This window comes from Heliconius melpomene, chromosome 13 (assembly GCF_056956725.1).
Source record: "Heliconius melpomene rosina isolate 202511_hmr_F chromosome 13, ASM5695672v1, whole genome shotgun sequence".
In the NCBI taxonomy this organism is placed as follows: domain Eukaryota; kingdom Metazoa; phylum Arthropoda; class Insecta; order Lepidoptera; family Nymphalidae; genus Heliconius; species Heliconius melpomene.
Window position 1 is genome coordinate 5,542,233 of NC_140401.1, and position 14,634 is coordinate 5,556,866.

General features: G+C 28.9%; 1 protein-coding gene across 2 annotated transcripts; it reads left to right on the plus strand.

Moving 5' to 3' along the window:
- The first annotated feature begins 7,654 nt into the window (after positions 1–7,654).
- LOC146532661 (larval cuticle protein LCP-30-like) lies at positions 7,655–10,864 on the plus strand. 2 transcript variants are annotated; one of them, XM_085196769.1, is made up of 6 exons: positions 7,655–7,723; positions 7,869–7,912; positions 8,175–8,399; positions 9,679–9,828; positions 10,120–10,203; positions 10,384–10,864. In XM_085196769.1, exons 1-6 carry the CDS (start codon positions 7,709–7,711, stop codon positions 10,775–10,777), a joined length of 912 nt encoding a protein of 303 aa, XP_085052895.1. In that variant the 5' UTR covers positions 7,655–7,708; the 3' UTR covers positions 10,778–10,864. The 2 variants fall into 2 exon arrangements, with proteins under 2 accessions (XP_085052895.1, XP_085052896.1); XM_085196770.1 differs by lacking the exon at positions 10,120–10,203.
- Positions 10,865–14,634: the final 3,770 nt, after the last annotated feature.

Sequence of the window (14,634 nt, forward strand, 5' to 3'; positions counted from 1 at the left end):
TTTATTACATTAACAAAATGACCGATCTGGACCGTTACAAAGATATCTTAATCTCCGCTACGAATAACTAAATTAAAACTACGTAGATCGAATTAAAATTTTGGAGCAACATAAAATAATGAAATGATATAATGATTACAGGAGAGAGAGATTGATATAATGATTATAAGAGATGAAGACTAAATATCATAATTAGACATCATGTTATTAAAATATTTTGAACGGAGGAGTAAAAATACCATTCACGGATGCGTCTCTCCTTCTCCTCTTATCTGTCGAGTGTATACTCTCATCTAATTTTTATTTATTTTATATATTTGTGTACGACTAATATGATATTATACATGTATTTTTAATAAACATTTATGTCCGGTTCTGGTTCTGATGTTGCAACAACACATGTAAAAAGGTCGCGTGAAATCATTATAACATCTTGTTGACGTTGACACATGGACGACAACTGTGGTACAAGGACTTCTTCATAATTATTAAACGTGCATATGCTTGTATGAATGTTACCTTAGATAGAGGATACAAAGAACCAATCCATATTATTTTTTATTAATATCCTGCTCCTTGCAACATATGTTGCAGGAGTGGAGAATATTTAATTAAAATGTTCATTTAATTATATTCTCCATTATAGCGGAATTGCATTTGCATAATTGTATAGAAAATGGCCATCTTATCAATAGTAGTGGACTATTTCCAGTAGTAGTGGACTTCAAAAGGCTGATAACTAATGTATAGACATTTTCACAAAAATGTCTAATATGGGACAAATTAATATTTTTTCTAAATATTTTTTTTTATTATTTTAAGTTATTTTTATAGACATAGTTATACAGGGTGAGTCATATTGAACTTTCCGATTTCAATAAGGTGTGTATTAAAAACAAAGCGACATGCAGTAAAAATTTTTTTATTGTTTGAAAGCACATAACATGCAGTTTTAATTTAGTTGGTTTTAAAAATGATATCCTGTAAATGTCTACCTCCATTGACCACACACTGCTGAAGCCTTTCCCGGAAGTTGTCCATTACTCGTCGAGTCATATTCAGCGGAATAGCATTGATTTCTTCCGTGATTGCAGCCTTCAGTTCATCGATGGTTCGGGGACGATGCGTGTACACCGACGTGTGTATAATATCTTATTTAAAAAATTAAAATAATTCTCACATACATAGTAGCTCCACAGTGGCAGCATTTTAGATTTTTAAACATTATAATGTTAATAGCTTTTATAGATAATAAATATTCATATTTACAAATATTTTACCAACATAACATTTTTCAAATAAAAAGACAATAAAAATATTTTGCAATAGTAAATTGAAATGGAAATAATGAACATTAGAATTGTTCATAAATTACTTTTTATCGAGGTAATACGAGTACGACCCGCTACGTCATTCGTAGTACCACTCTAGTACTCTCTACGCGCTACGTTGTATTCGCAATTCGTAATTAAATACTTATTTATATCCTTATTTATAAATGTTTACTATATAATCTATTCCTAGATAATATTAGAACAGTTTTACTATATAATTTGACACAGCATATTCATTTATGTTAATGTGGAATAATAAAATGAATGTAGGTCATTTACCCTAATTTAAAAAAACCGGACAAGTGCGAGTTGGGTTCACTCACTGATGGTTCCGTATGAAAATTGGAGGTCTTGAGCCCTTTTATTTCGTATCTCACTTGAACTAGTGGCTTTAATACCAAATTTACCCTCCTTTTAAGGCAATTAAATTTTAAAATTTAACCATAAATATGTAGTTTTTAGATTTTTTTTCTAAATTAGTACTATGTGTAGATGCTAGCTGCCAACTTTCATAATTATAGGTCAACCGGAAGTACCTTATGAATTTTGAATTCCTTTATAGTACTGAAATAAGTATTTTTTTACTATTTGAGGCTATTGTTTGTAAGATTTAACCACAAAAATATCGTTTTCAGATTTTTTACTAAACTAGTACTACCTGTAGATACTAGCCGCCAAATTTCATTATTCTAGATTAACTGAATGTGGGGTACATTTTAATAACAGAATGATCTCCAAGGCTCAAGGGTTGCATTTTTCCTTAAGAAGTACGGAACCCTAAAATTCAAGATACAAAATGTAAACAAATTATGAAGTATAATGTCATACAGAACACAGTTCTGATAGGATCCATTCATGTTTGATTAGTTCAAATTAGATTACTTATTTGTAAGTTAAAATAAAAGCGGGTAGGTATATGGATATTTAAAATAATATATTTAGTTAATTTGTGCCTTTGCGTAATTATTGTAACATATTTTTATTGTCTTTGTACGATAAGGTAGATGAAGTTTCTTATAAATTATTGAAATTGACATTGATAATAACATATTTAGCGAAGAAATATAAGATATTTCTGCGTAGAATTTTGGAGTTGCGTAGGATTTCGTAAAGTTAATATACTCTACTAACATATTAATAGAGATAGTATCATTAAATTGCTATTGAGATAAATATATACGGAAGATTGGTAAACCTTTAAAGGTGGCAATTCCTTTAATGGGTAATAAATAAGGAATATCCATTTTATTTACCCTGAAAAGAATAAAAATATTCTTCAATTAGACTAATAAATATATTTTTTATATATGAACTGTACAGCCATAGCCATTTAAATAAAATTAAATATCATATTAGGTCTAAATTAAATAAGAATTAGGAAGCTATTAAATTTTATTCGAAAAATGTTTGTAAATGTTTTGATTTTATTTTATGGTGATGTCAAAAACCGATAAAATTCTACAAGATCCAGTTTGCATATTAATGCATATTACGCAATATTATAGTTTGCAAGTTAAATTTTATAATAAATTCTGGGTCCCGATTATAATAAAACATTATTTAAATGATTCTGACCGATATTTATGTACCAGCAACGGCATTGTGTGCGCAACCACGTGTATGGGTCATAATCAGAAAAAGTGTACTTTTTGTGTCTTTTCTTGTCCCGCTACTTTGAATGCGTTTTAAAAATACAATTTTAAAGATAATTTAAATATTTTGCCATTTACGATAAATTTATTTATTAACTTAAAGATTTTTGTAATATTTTAAATGTATTATGGCAAATAATAGTATTTTTTGTTAGTTGCAAAAAAACCTTTCAAAATGCTTCCATACAATTTTTCGTGTCCCATTCACCACTTTACTTTTTAAAAATTGATTTGTTACGAATGTTTATGGTTTTATTTGATTTCAGATATGTTTATATTACTTTACTTTATGTATAATATTAAATAGAAGTACTTTTATTGATACATTATTTATTAAATAATATATATTAGTTAAGTAAATTTGTCCCAAAATATTGTCTTTTTGTTACTCAGGGCTAGTAACATACAATTAGATTATGAATGCAATTATTTTGGATGGTGTTTAATATTATTTTTTGTTATGGCACCATAATTCTAAAAGTCAATGCTGTCGTAGCTACAACCAGTAGTGTTCTCACAGCAGTTGAGGGGTTCAAATGTTTTAGAGGGAATGCGTGAAATTACATCTCAGGGTTATAAACGGCTTTTATTTTGGTAAGTATTCTATAATTTCGTTTTCTTGTTTATGTTATTTGCTTCTTTTTACAAAATCTCAAAAAAGAACTTGAGTGCTTGCACATGCAACACGTGGCTTATGAGCAAATATTTAAAAAGGTTAGAATTTCTCAGACTTCATTCTCAATTTCGTTATATTTCGTTACGTAACGAAATTGAGAAAATATGAAGCCTAGTTCACAATTACGTTACCAATGTTTATAATTAAATTGTATCGAACCGGTGCTTGTATATGGAAGATATGTATATAAGAAAATAAAAATTGCTGGCATATGAAAAAAACTATTAGTGACTTTTCATAACGTAAAGTAACCAAAAATAATGATTTTTAAGGTTTTTGCTTGTTTGTCTATGTGTTTGTGCACGGTAATCTCAGAAACAGCTGAACCGATTTAGTTAAGAATATTTTTTTATTCTTCTTGAAATTAGTTGTGATTTTGTGATTATTATTTTTTGATAAATATTTTTGTATTTTCAGTAAGCATCATAGCTCCTATGTCAAATGCTGAAACACATAAAAGATATAGAGAACGTCTTAAAAAGACCAATCCTATTAAATATGAAGATATGCGGAATAAACACTTACAAAGAATTAAAATTAATTCCAGTGATAACGACTCAAATTTTGATATATTTTAAAGTGGATTTAATTTTATCATTAACTTTGTGATCTCTAACTAGAAATATAAGTTTACTACGTTACGAACTAGCATTATTATATTGTTAATATTGTCACTTGGTTATGTTTTCTTCTCACATTTATAATCTGTTAATTCAACGATTAAATCTTTAAAATTTTAATCTGTGTCTCATTAAATAAAAAAAAACAATAGTTTTATTCATATAATAACCTTATTTTGTTGTGTATAATGCCTTATGACATCAGTTTCGTAACAAACATTATCAGTGTTGTTACTTATCAGTTACGTTACGAATTCAAAAATGTCCACTTTTCTGATTATGACCCGTATATGTACTACTTTTGTTTATACAAACGTGCATGTTATGCAAATATCAATAATGTATATTATGCTCCTAAGAATGTAAAAATATCTTTTCTTTATTTTTTTAATTTTGATCATTCAGCCGTAGGATATAAAGTTATAATATATAATTTATTTTTCATCTTACTTTCACTTAAATAATTATAAGGATATTTAAATATTATCCACATACACATACACATACGTCAAATATAAAACATGTACCTAGATAATAATGTAGTACATTTCGTTATACAACTCATTATTTACGTAAATCTGTAAAATTGTCTGTCTATTTGTTATCAAATTGTCGCTGTATTAAACTTGACCCACATTTCGGGCGTCGATTGAGCTTAATTTTAAAGAAAATTTATTTATCATAAATTATCAAATATGAAAACAATACCAAATTTAAATCTAACGTTACGATTTATTTAATTGCTCCTCTCTGATGTCCAGATAGTAAGTATCAGCATAATCCAGAAATGGGGATTCTGTGAAGCCTACGAAATTAACACATAAGCATTTGAATTTATTTCTTCATTATTATTAAATTTTATTTAAGATCATTTATTCAATTAAGAATATAATTAATTTAATATAAAATAATTAGTCACATTAAAAATATTATCATAAGAAATAAGATAATATAATTCAGATATTTACGACGATATTAAACTGCTTATCTAATTAACATATGGCATACATGATGCTAGTTTTGTGTACTTGACCCTTTCAATTAATTTAAAATTAAAATCTTAAATGTGGATTCCATTAACTATATTATAATAATTAGTAACGAAGATTGAACTATAAATTGAATTATATTATAAACTTGCGACTTGCTCGCGGCTTCGCCCGCTTGAACTACGTAATTTTAAATTTACTAATGTGCATTACTGACTTTTCTATATATTTATAACAAGAAACTACAATGTTAACTACCGATAAAGCTATTATAAATAAAATATTTCCAAGCAGTACAAGTTTAGCTTTATTTAAATACTAGCGGACGCGCGCAGCTTCGCTTGCGTAATTAGGGGTGAATTCTAATAAACCACGAAACATGTGTTCAATTAAATACTTTTAAGAGTCTAAATTTCAAATTTTATAAAAATCGGTGGCGATTTAAAGATTTTTCCATACAAACTTTCAACCCCTTATTTGCACCCTTAGGGGGGAGAATTATAGAAAACGATGAAACACGTGTTCAATTAAATACTTTTAAAAATCTAAATTTCAAATTTTATAAAAATCGGTGCCGATTTAATTTTTTTTCCATACAAACTTTGAACCCCTATTTCACCCCTTTAGGGTAAAAATTTTTCAAAATCCCTTCTTAGTGGATGTCCAGATTACGAAAGTAAACATCTGACCAAATTCCACGTTTCTACCATCAGTCGTTACGGCTGTGCGTGCGTCTTACCTCAGTCAGTGAGGACAAGTCCTTTTATATATATAGATTAACAAAAAAAAATGCAACACAATAAACTATAGACGAAATGGCTTATTATCATTAAATTGCCGTTAAGTTATATGTGTATACGACTTCCTTGTTAGCATAATAATTTATTTAATATGACTAAAACTTTTATTTTTTTAACAAATGCCCCCATAGGGGTTGTGTTTTCATAATATGTTATTAATTGTTTCTCAAACTATATTGAATTTAATAATTTCTATTAAGTTCATTATCATGGCTATTATTTTAGTGTCCTGAATAAAATTGAAATAGATAGTTTACTATCATGCTGCAAAGTCTATAGTCCCTACTATAAGAAAAAAGCCCGGTTCGCATCGTATAAGAGAAATAAGCGGGCGTTTGGTAGGCGGATCGGACTCCTTTTAAATAAAATAGGTTTACATTTCCACCATCAAAGATCAAAAATTCTCAGAACTGAGCGGGTTCATTTAAGTTTTTCTTCGAACTCGATCCTTCTCCCCAATTATTTATAGGCGGAAAAACAAGTTTGCAGCTTACTCGTGCGAGTTCAACGTAGTCCTTTCCGTCCACGATGAAAAATATGACGGGCTTACCTGTAAAATTGGTTATTATATAAATAGAAATTTTATTTGTTGTCATAATCGGTAAATGTATGTCAAAATTATTATATTAATAAATGTCAATAATTTTTTGAACCAGTTTCAAATTTAATGTCTTAATTAATATCCAGTCAAAATATATAAATTATGAACTGAATCCTTGAACTATAAGATTACAAACATTAATCCTTTATTGTGATTGTCATAATTTGGTATAATATAATTAATATATTACCGCCGTCAAAAACTTTTATAATAGCGCTATAGTTCTATAGTTATAAGTTTACCAAGGATTTACAATTAAATAAATGTCTATTCGTGTGCATTGAATAGATAATTTTTTTTTAACCTGGAAAATAGTAGGTAATTTACACTTATATTTATTTTGGTTAAAAAACTTTTGCGTATTCAAGCACCTGACACAAACATATTAAATTTTCACTTGTCGGTGAAGATTATATCGCTCCTTTATTTTTATTTCTTGAAACTTTTTTTTGCTAAATTGTATATTATATTGTATTGTCTATATTTTTTTCTCTTTTTACATACGTTGTTTTCTTACCCGTCCCACGTTCGTTATAATCGGCTTTATAAATTGAAGAGGTTTGATACTATACTTTTATTAAAATCTATTAAAAGTTTTGTTAAAAAAATAATTATATGTTAAATAGTAATTATATTTTTTTATTATACGAGTATTATAAGTAAAAAGGCCAAATATTCTTGGTAAAGTGTCTTTACATAGTCATATCTTTTCGTTTCAGTTTTTTTGTTATATACGAAATCACTTCACATATATCAAATTTGATTAATAAGTCTATATTTTTTATATTTTTTACGAGATATTATAAAATTTTAACAATGCAATGTTGCTTCAATTCGCACATTGCCATCATTAAAATTATATGAGTTTGTGAATAAAAGTTTGAGAATCATTGCTAATGAATAACTAATAAGATAAAGTAGATGAGCATAGCAGAAGCATCACATTGTAAATTTAGATGAAAAAAAGGTATATAAACGCATAGATCTTAGACGCGGCAACATTCAAGTTCATTGTAGCGGTGTGACAATAACAGTAATGTTGGCTCTGGTGGTACGTAGAGTTCGAAATAGACGTCGTATATTTTTTTTAAGTTTATTAAATTAAATGATTAAGTAGTTATATTTGTTTTTAAATATAAGACTAAATTTTAATTATTAAGTTTTTGAATATTTTATACAGTTTTCAACATTTACAGGCGATCTGTCTTGTAGCTGCTTGCAGTGGTCAAAAGTATGCAGGGTAAGTAGTATTTAGAAAAATATATTATATTTAATCTTGTGTGAAAATAAAAAATTAAACACAAATAATTAAGTGTTAGCCATTGCAAATGTCTTTTTTTTATTATATTAAAAAACGAATTGTATATATGTGTAAAATATTTTTATATTAAATGAAATAGTATTTAAAAAAATACATTTAAGTAATGTATGATAAATTTATATTTATAATAAAAATTATATATAAACATTCAATAATCTCTTTGTTTGTAAATAAATTACAGTGTTAGCCCGCGCCCCTTCTCCGTATTTCGTACATCAAGCGTAGCGCCAGTGAATAGATACGACCCTTACAGCTACTTCAGAAGGCCCAATGTACCCGTAGCAAGTGACGCCGGCCGTTACGATCCTGGCAAATACGACCCTGGCAAATACGATGCCGGCCGTTATAATCCTGGAAAATATGATGATTCTGGACGTTACGTTCCCGACAAATCTGGCACCTATGAGTGAGTTTCTTATATAATGTAGGTGCTTGCTAAGACGGGAATTTGCAATATTCCACTTCTAAGGGGCTGTTTTTGGGGTTGAAAGTTTGTATGAAATTTCGTTACTACAAATGCTGGGAGTCTCAAATTTTGCATGGACGTCATTTATAGGACGTAGGTACTCATGGAGAAATTAATAATAACATAGTTCACGCAGGCGAAGCCGCGGGCGGGCCGCTAGTATTATATATATTTCATAATATGAAATTGTTCTGTAACATGTTATTGCAACACCGATCATATTTATACGATAGTAAAAAGATCAATATCTATGTATAATTTGTGGACGAGAACTCTAATGCGTGTTTGATTCAAAGTATATAAAGCACGTATTTTATTGACTTTAGTAGCTTCCCTAAGGCCTCCTACTGTTACTATAACCCTGATTCATCTTTTTTATTGTACAGATATTACTGCTATTTATTTTAATGTCAATAAAATCTTATTTTTATTGTTTTTATCTTATACTAGCTTTAAAAAATAACTAAAAGTTATGCCTTTTTCTAAGTAAGTTCCAGAGGTAACTCTGACCACATGTCAGTGGATTATATCGAAATGATTATAATAGTATATACCCTGTCTTCTTCTCGATGAATGAACTGTTCAATATAAAAAAAATCGAACTTCGAACCAGAACTATTAGAATATTATAAACAGAATAACAGTAATATTAGAATAGGGGTGTAAATGATATTAATTATAATATTTTAAGACAATGGTGTTTGAATATCTTAAAAGTTAACATACATTCACAATTCACAAGCGACGATTGTATCCCTGCCCTCGTTATATATAATGTGATTCTTCTCTCGTGATGTGATAATTGCATTTGGCAAAACGCGGCATTGAGTTCCGCCAACAGCGGAACGCGGCATTGAGTTTGGAAAACACACAATGTTTTCCGAATTCGGCAGAAAGTGGCGAACGAAAGTGTTTTAATAGGGCGGTGTGTCTTAATAGTTTCCAGATTCCCTCTGCCTACCCTCCTATGTACAGGATATAGAGTGAACCTAAAAAATAATAATTCGACAATGTTTTATTCAAATATTTATGCATCATACAGATGACAATGATATAGTCAGCGCATCTATTTAGCACTTGACCACACTTTGCATATTAATGAACTGATATTTATAATATGCCCTATGTTACTAAAAGCCTGAATTTAAATGTATTATATAGGTATATGACTCAGACATAGTATGTATTTAAAACTTTACAATGATGAAAAAACTTTCAGCGGTGACCGCGGCGATCGTGGTTCGGCTGGAGGCTTTTACAGCGGGTCTTCGGATAGAGGGGGCCCTGGGGGTGCTTATGTAGGCAATAAAGACGACATTGGGAAAGGAGGACAAGGCGACAAGTATGTTCCTGACAAGAACGCTTCCAAGTGAGTTTTATTATCATTATCACAAAGTCATCTGGTCTCGAGTGCTAAATGGTTTTCTCAATAACAATGTAAATGTATTATAATAATAATTAATTAAAATAATAATACAATAAATTTTAAAATGGACCAGGATAGTATTAATTATCAAATTAATGAAGAAATTACAATAGAAATTTATTCGCTTAAACTAATGCAATAATAATATAATCCTATAAATAATACAATTAACAATGCGTACTTGTAAATAATATCTAACATTTTTAATATATAATTTTTATTCTAATATTTTAGTAGGAATAAGGTACCTTCACAATCAAATGGTGCAAATGGTGCTGATGCTGCTAATAAAGGTTCTCAAGATAAATCTTCAAGCTCGTAAGATTTTTTTTTCGTATAGCACAATAATTAATGCTAATTTCTAACTTTATTTACATAAATTTCAATTGAATTGTAGTATTTATTAATTTTTGTTGTAATGTATTTTTACATTACTTATTTATTATTGTTGTGCGTATAACGAAAATCAATTTATCTTATTACAACCTTTTATTTCAGTGGATCTGGAGCAGGTTCAGGCATTCCAGTAATAGTATCCAGTATTGCACCTCCTGTATCCAAAGCTCCACCATCCAATAGCGCTAGTTTTGGACTTAAGCCAGCTGGTCAAGGTTTAGCTGGAGCTAAAGTCAATCCTGGCAATTATGACTACAAATATGGCATTATCCGTCAAGAATCTGACGTTCTACCTGATGGCTACCACTACCTTTATGAGACTGAAAATAAAATCTTAGCCGAAGAATCTGGACAAATCGAGAAAATTGATAATGAAAGTGAAGGTATTAAAGTTAAGGGATTCTTTGAATTTGTTGCCCCTGATGGCATTACTTACAGAGTTGATTACATCGCCGATGAAAATGGTTTCCAGCCTAGTGGAGCTCATTTACCTTAAAAATCTAGTCTTAACAATTAAGATATATTAGTCATATTTTTATAATAGATGATGTTTTTAGTTACCTATTATAAATGCATATTTTTAGAATATTCTGTTTGTTTTACTTTACTCTTTTTTGTACTTCTATTGATAAAAAAAATATTTATCTATTTATTTAAGAGTAAAAAAAATTTCGTGGCTTATCATTCTGTAAAGATATTTTTAATTTCTTATACATACATGTGTGTTGTTAGTTACAACATTTTGATTTAAGTAATCCCTTAAAAATGGTCATTTTTCTAAAAATAAATAAATAGTTTTAGTTCTAACATAATTTAACTATATTTGATTAATTGTAATTATAATTATATATTAAAATTAAACAATTATTATAGTAGACGGTAAAAAAAAGTTACTTGTGAAATATTTCTTCTAAAGTTTCTGATAGTTAACATTAAACACCGCCCAATCCAGCCTGTGGTTTTTTATCTTTAAAATATCAAAATATTTAATATATAAATATTAAATGGTGTTTGACAAAAAATTCTACATAAATACCAGTAGTTTTTAAAATGACTTCTGGCAAAAATGACTAGTAATTTTTTTCGTTACAGCTCTTGATATTTTTTGCTTAAATTAAGTTTTGTAAAAATCTATTACTCTTGATCTTATTTTCAAGATTTATAGATCGATAGCGTTATTATATGATACGAAAGTTCTATTATTGTTACTATATTGTTGAAACAAAACACCGAGCGCAGACCCAACAGTCGGGCTGTATTTGACAATTTTGTTCAAGAATACGGTTTTTTCTAAAAAATCACAAATTCCCAAATATCCGCTGAACCACTGAAAATCGAATGAATATACGTGAAGTTGAAATAGATAGATACTGAGGTCCCATACTTATAGACTACATTTGATCCTTCGATCGAGTTACACCTGTATATAATTTAATTGTCATCAAAACTAAACATTACTAAGACTACTTAAAGCATAGATACGTCGTTGAGGAGTTGTGTCTCCTAATATTATTGCTAGCACAATAATGTCGACAGATGATGACTACAAGAAACAAATATAATTTGATTATTACAAGAAATATATGACACATAGTACTTGTCTATAAAATTCTAGGGCTTCGTTCAATTTCCATAGGATGACATCACCAGATCCCGACTTTGGCAGCAATGGTACCAATGAAAAGAATTCTATTTCAAATAAAAAAAGATTTTTTTATCTATCGAGAAATTGACGTACCATAATAAAAAATAATATTGTTAACAAACATAGAACGTCCTTCTTCTCAAAAAAAGGAAGTCTGAGGCATAATATCTTGAAAGTGCAACGATTAATGCAACGATAAATTTTGCCATTAGCAGAAGCAAGTAAGCGGCAGGCAAGGCAGGCTTTCTTTGCCTACTCCGCTTTAAATGCCAGGATATAGCTTGAATTTGAAAAAAAATCCTTACTCTTAAGATAAAAAGTATCAGACACTTTTAAATTAAACACTACAAGACCATGTTTAATTTATAATGATGATATTTTTTTTAGCTTCACGCTGTTTCCCGCACGTAGCAGTGTATGCATTGGGAACCTAGTAGATACTAAAAGACTGCGCTCCCATTAAGACACTTCTTTCCCACTTTCCAAACTCTGGTGCGTGTTGAGTGGCGAAACTCAACGCCGCGCTTTGCCTCGTTGTCACGAGCATATGAAAATATTAAACATTTTATATTTAATATAATTATATTGAGGGACAGCATTATGTGACAATAATTATAATTTTTTTTTTAAATTTGCGCAAATTTACTAACCTTGCAATTGTAATACATACATTGTACATTATGTAATAATCGAATAAATTTTTAAATTGAGAGAAATTAACAGAAATTAAAAGAAGAAAATTAAAAGAATCTATAGTTCATTCAACACGCTAAGTAAGCTGAGAGCGCACTACAAAGTGACTTTAGTATATATTTTTTTACCTATTTGCTATACGATAAAAAAGAAAAATAGAAATAAATATAATTATTTTCTATTCATTTGTTTATACTCAAAAATATGCCTGCGCGACGTCCGTCTTATAATAATGCCTTATATAAGACATAGATATATAAATTATTCTGAAGATACTGAAAAATTTATCAATTTACACGAGTAATTTTGTTTCTGTAAAACGAAATTTCATAACAAAAAAAGCAAATTGGGATTTGCGTGAATAAATGTTAAGGCGCTTATTAAAAGTAAATTAATGCTTCCAACATCTTTTTTCTTTGTATACGTGATTTCTTTACGTAATTATGATAATCGTTAATATCGATAAAATAAAAAAAACTACTAGTTCTAAATTAATAACTTAGAAGTAATAATTTAGCAAGTTTTGTTCTATTGTTTTTATTTATACGGCTTTCAAATAAAATAGATTTCATGTGGTTGTTGAAATAAAATATAGCAATTATTTTTAACGAAGAAAAGCTAAGTCTTTTATAATATTTCATATTAATTGAGCAGAGAACGAGTTCAAATTATTTTTATCCTTTTTCATTATAACAGACTTAGGAAAGATTTTCTTTTGAATCAATCAAATAAATAAAATTAATCAGCTTCACGCTGATTATTTTTATTTTTTTTTTGATTAATTTTATTTTTTTCCACACACAGCAGAGTAGGCAGAGGGAACTTAGTGTTAAGAACTTAATACTTCCTTCCTCACTTTTCGCGGAATTTTTCGAGGCATTGTTTGTTCAGTGACGGAACTCAACGGCGGAAGAAATGAAAATATTAATATAAAAATTATATTTAATTTAATACAGTATTTAATTTTTCATAATATTTAGGCTAAATAGCGGCAGGCAACTGACAGTCGGAAAACGGAAATGAAAAAAACATGATGTATTTTTATGTTATGTTAATTTAATTATATTGTTAGTCACACTAGTTTTAGATTTTAAGGAAGGCTAAAGCTTAAAAATACGACATTGTGATATAACGTTTTTATTTATTGTTCATTTAATTTTGATAAATAAAGTATAATATAGACTATCGTCTATATTAGTTGTGATTGTAACGCTACGGCTGTGGATTCGATTCCCACTCGGAGGAATGAATTATTATTTATTAATATTTTCATTTCTTCGCCCCGGGTACAAAATCATCGCACATCTTGGAAACCAAGTGCTCTGACCACTAAGCTTACTGCTACTTAGGAGTTTCCATATTTTTTGTGTTATTACAGACTTAATAAAGAAAACTACTTTCTTTATAACTTTCGTATATAAAACAGGCCGCAATTCAAGTCCCGCTAAAACGAATGAGTGTTTTACAATTTACATACTGTCATTATTAAAATATTATAAATTCTGAAAAATTATATATTACAAATGCATATTATTCATTATACTTTCATCAATATACTAGATATTTTCTGAATAAAAATGAAATGAGGCCTACAAAAATATTTTTAGTATGGTGAGCAGTTGTAATGCAAATTGAGACCTTCGTGAAGCAGTGGAAATGCATTTGACTATTATTGCTGTGATTGTGTCCGTTCAGAGAAAGACAAGACAAAAAAGAAAGGCAAGACAAGACATAGCGTAGCGTTGAGTTACAATTGACCATACAATGGCTGAATGGATGAAACGCTGACAACTGAGTGTCACTCGGTTGCTTACTTTTGCAAATTTCAATGATAATGCATTGTAAATAATAGTTCCAAGGCAAATCTCATAAAATCCAAATCGCACATGTCAAGATTTTTTGTCTGTAGGACTAGGCGTCCTTTGGTGTTCCTATGATATTGGCTATTGGTCAGTGTTAGCTTCCTGTCATGTGGCCATTTAATACCATTGAATGACACTTATTATATTATAAAA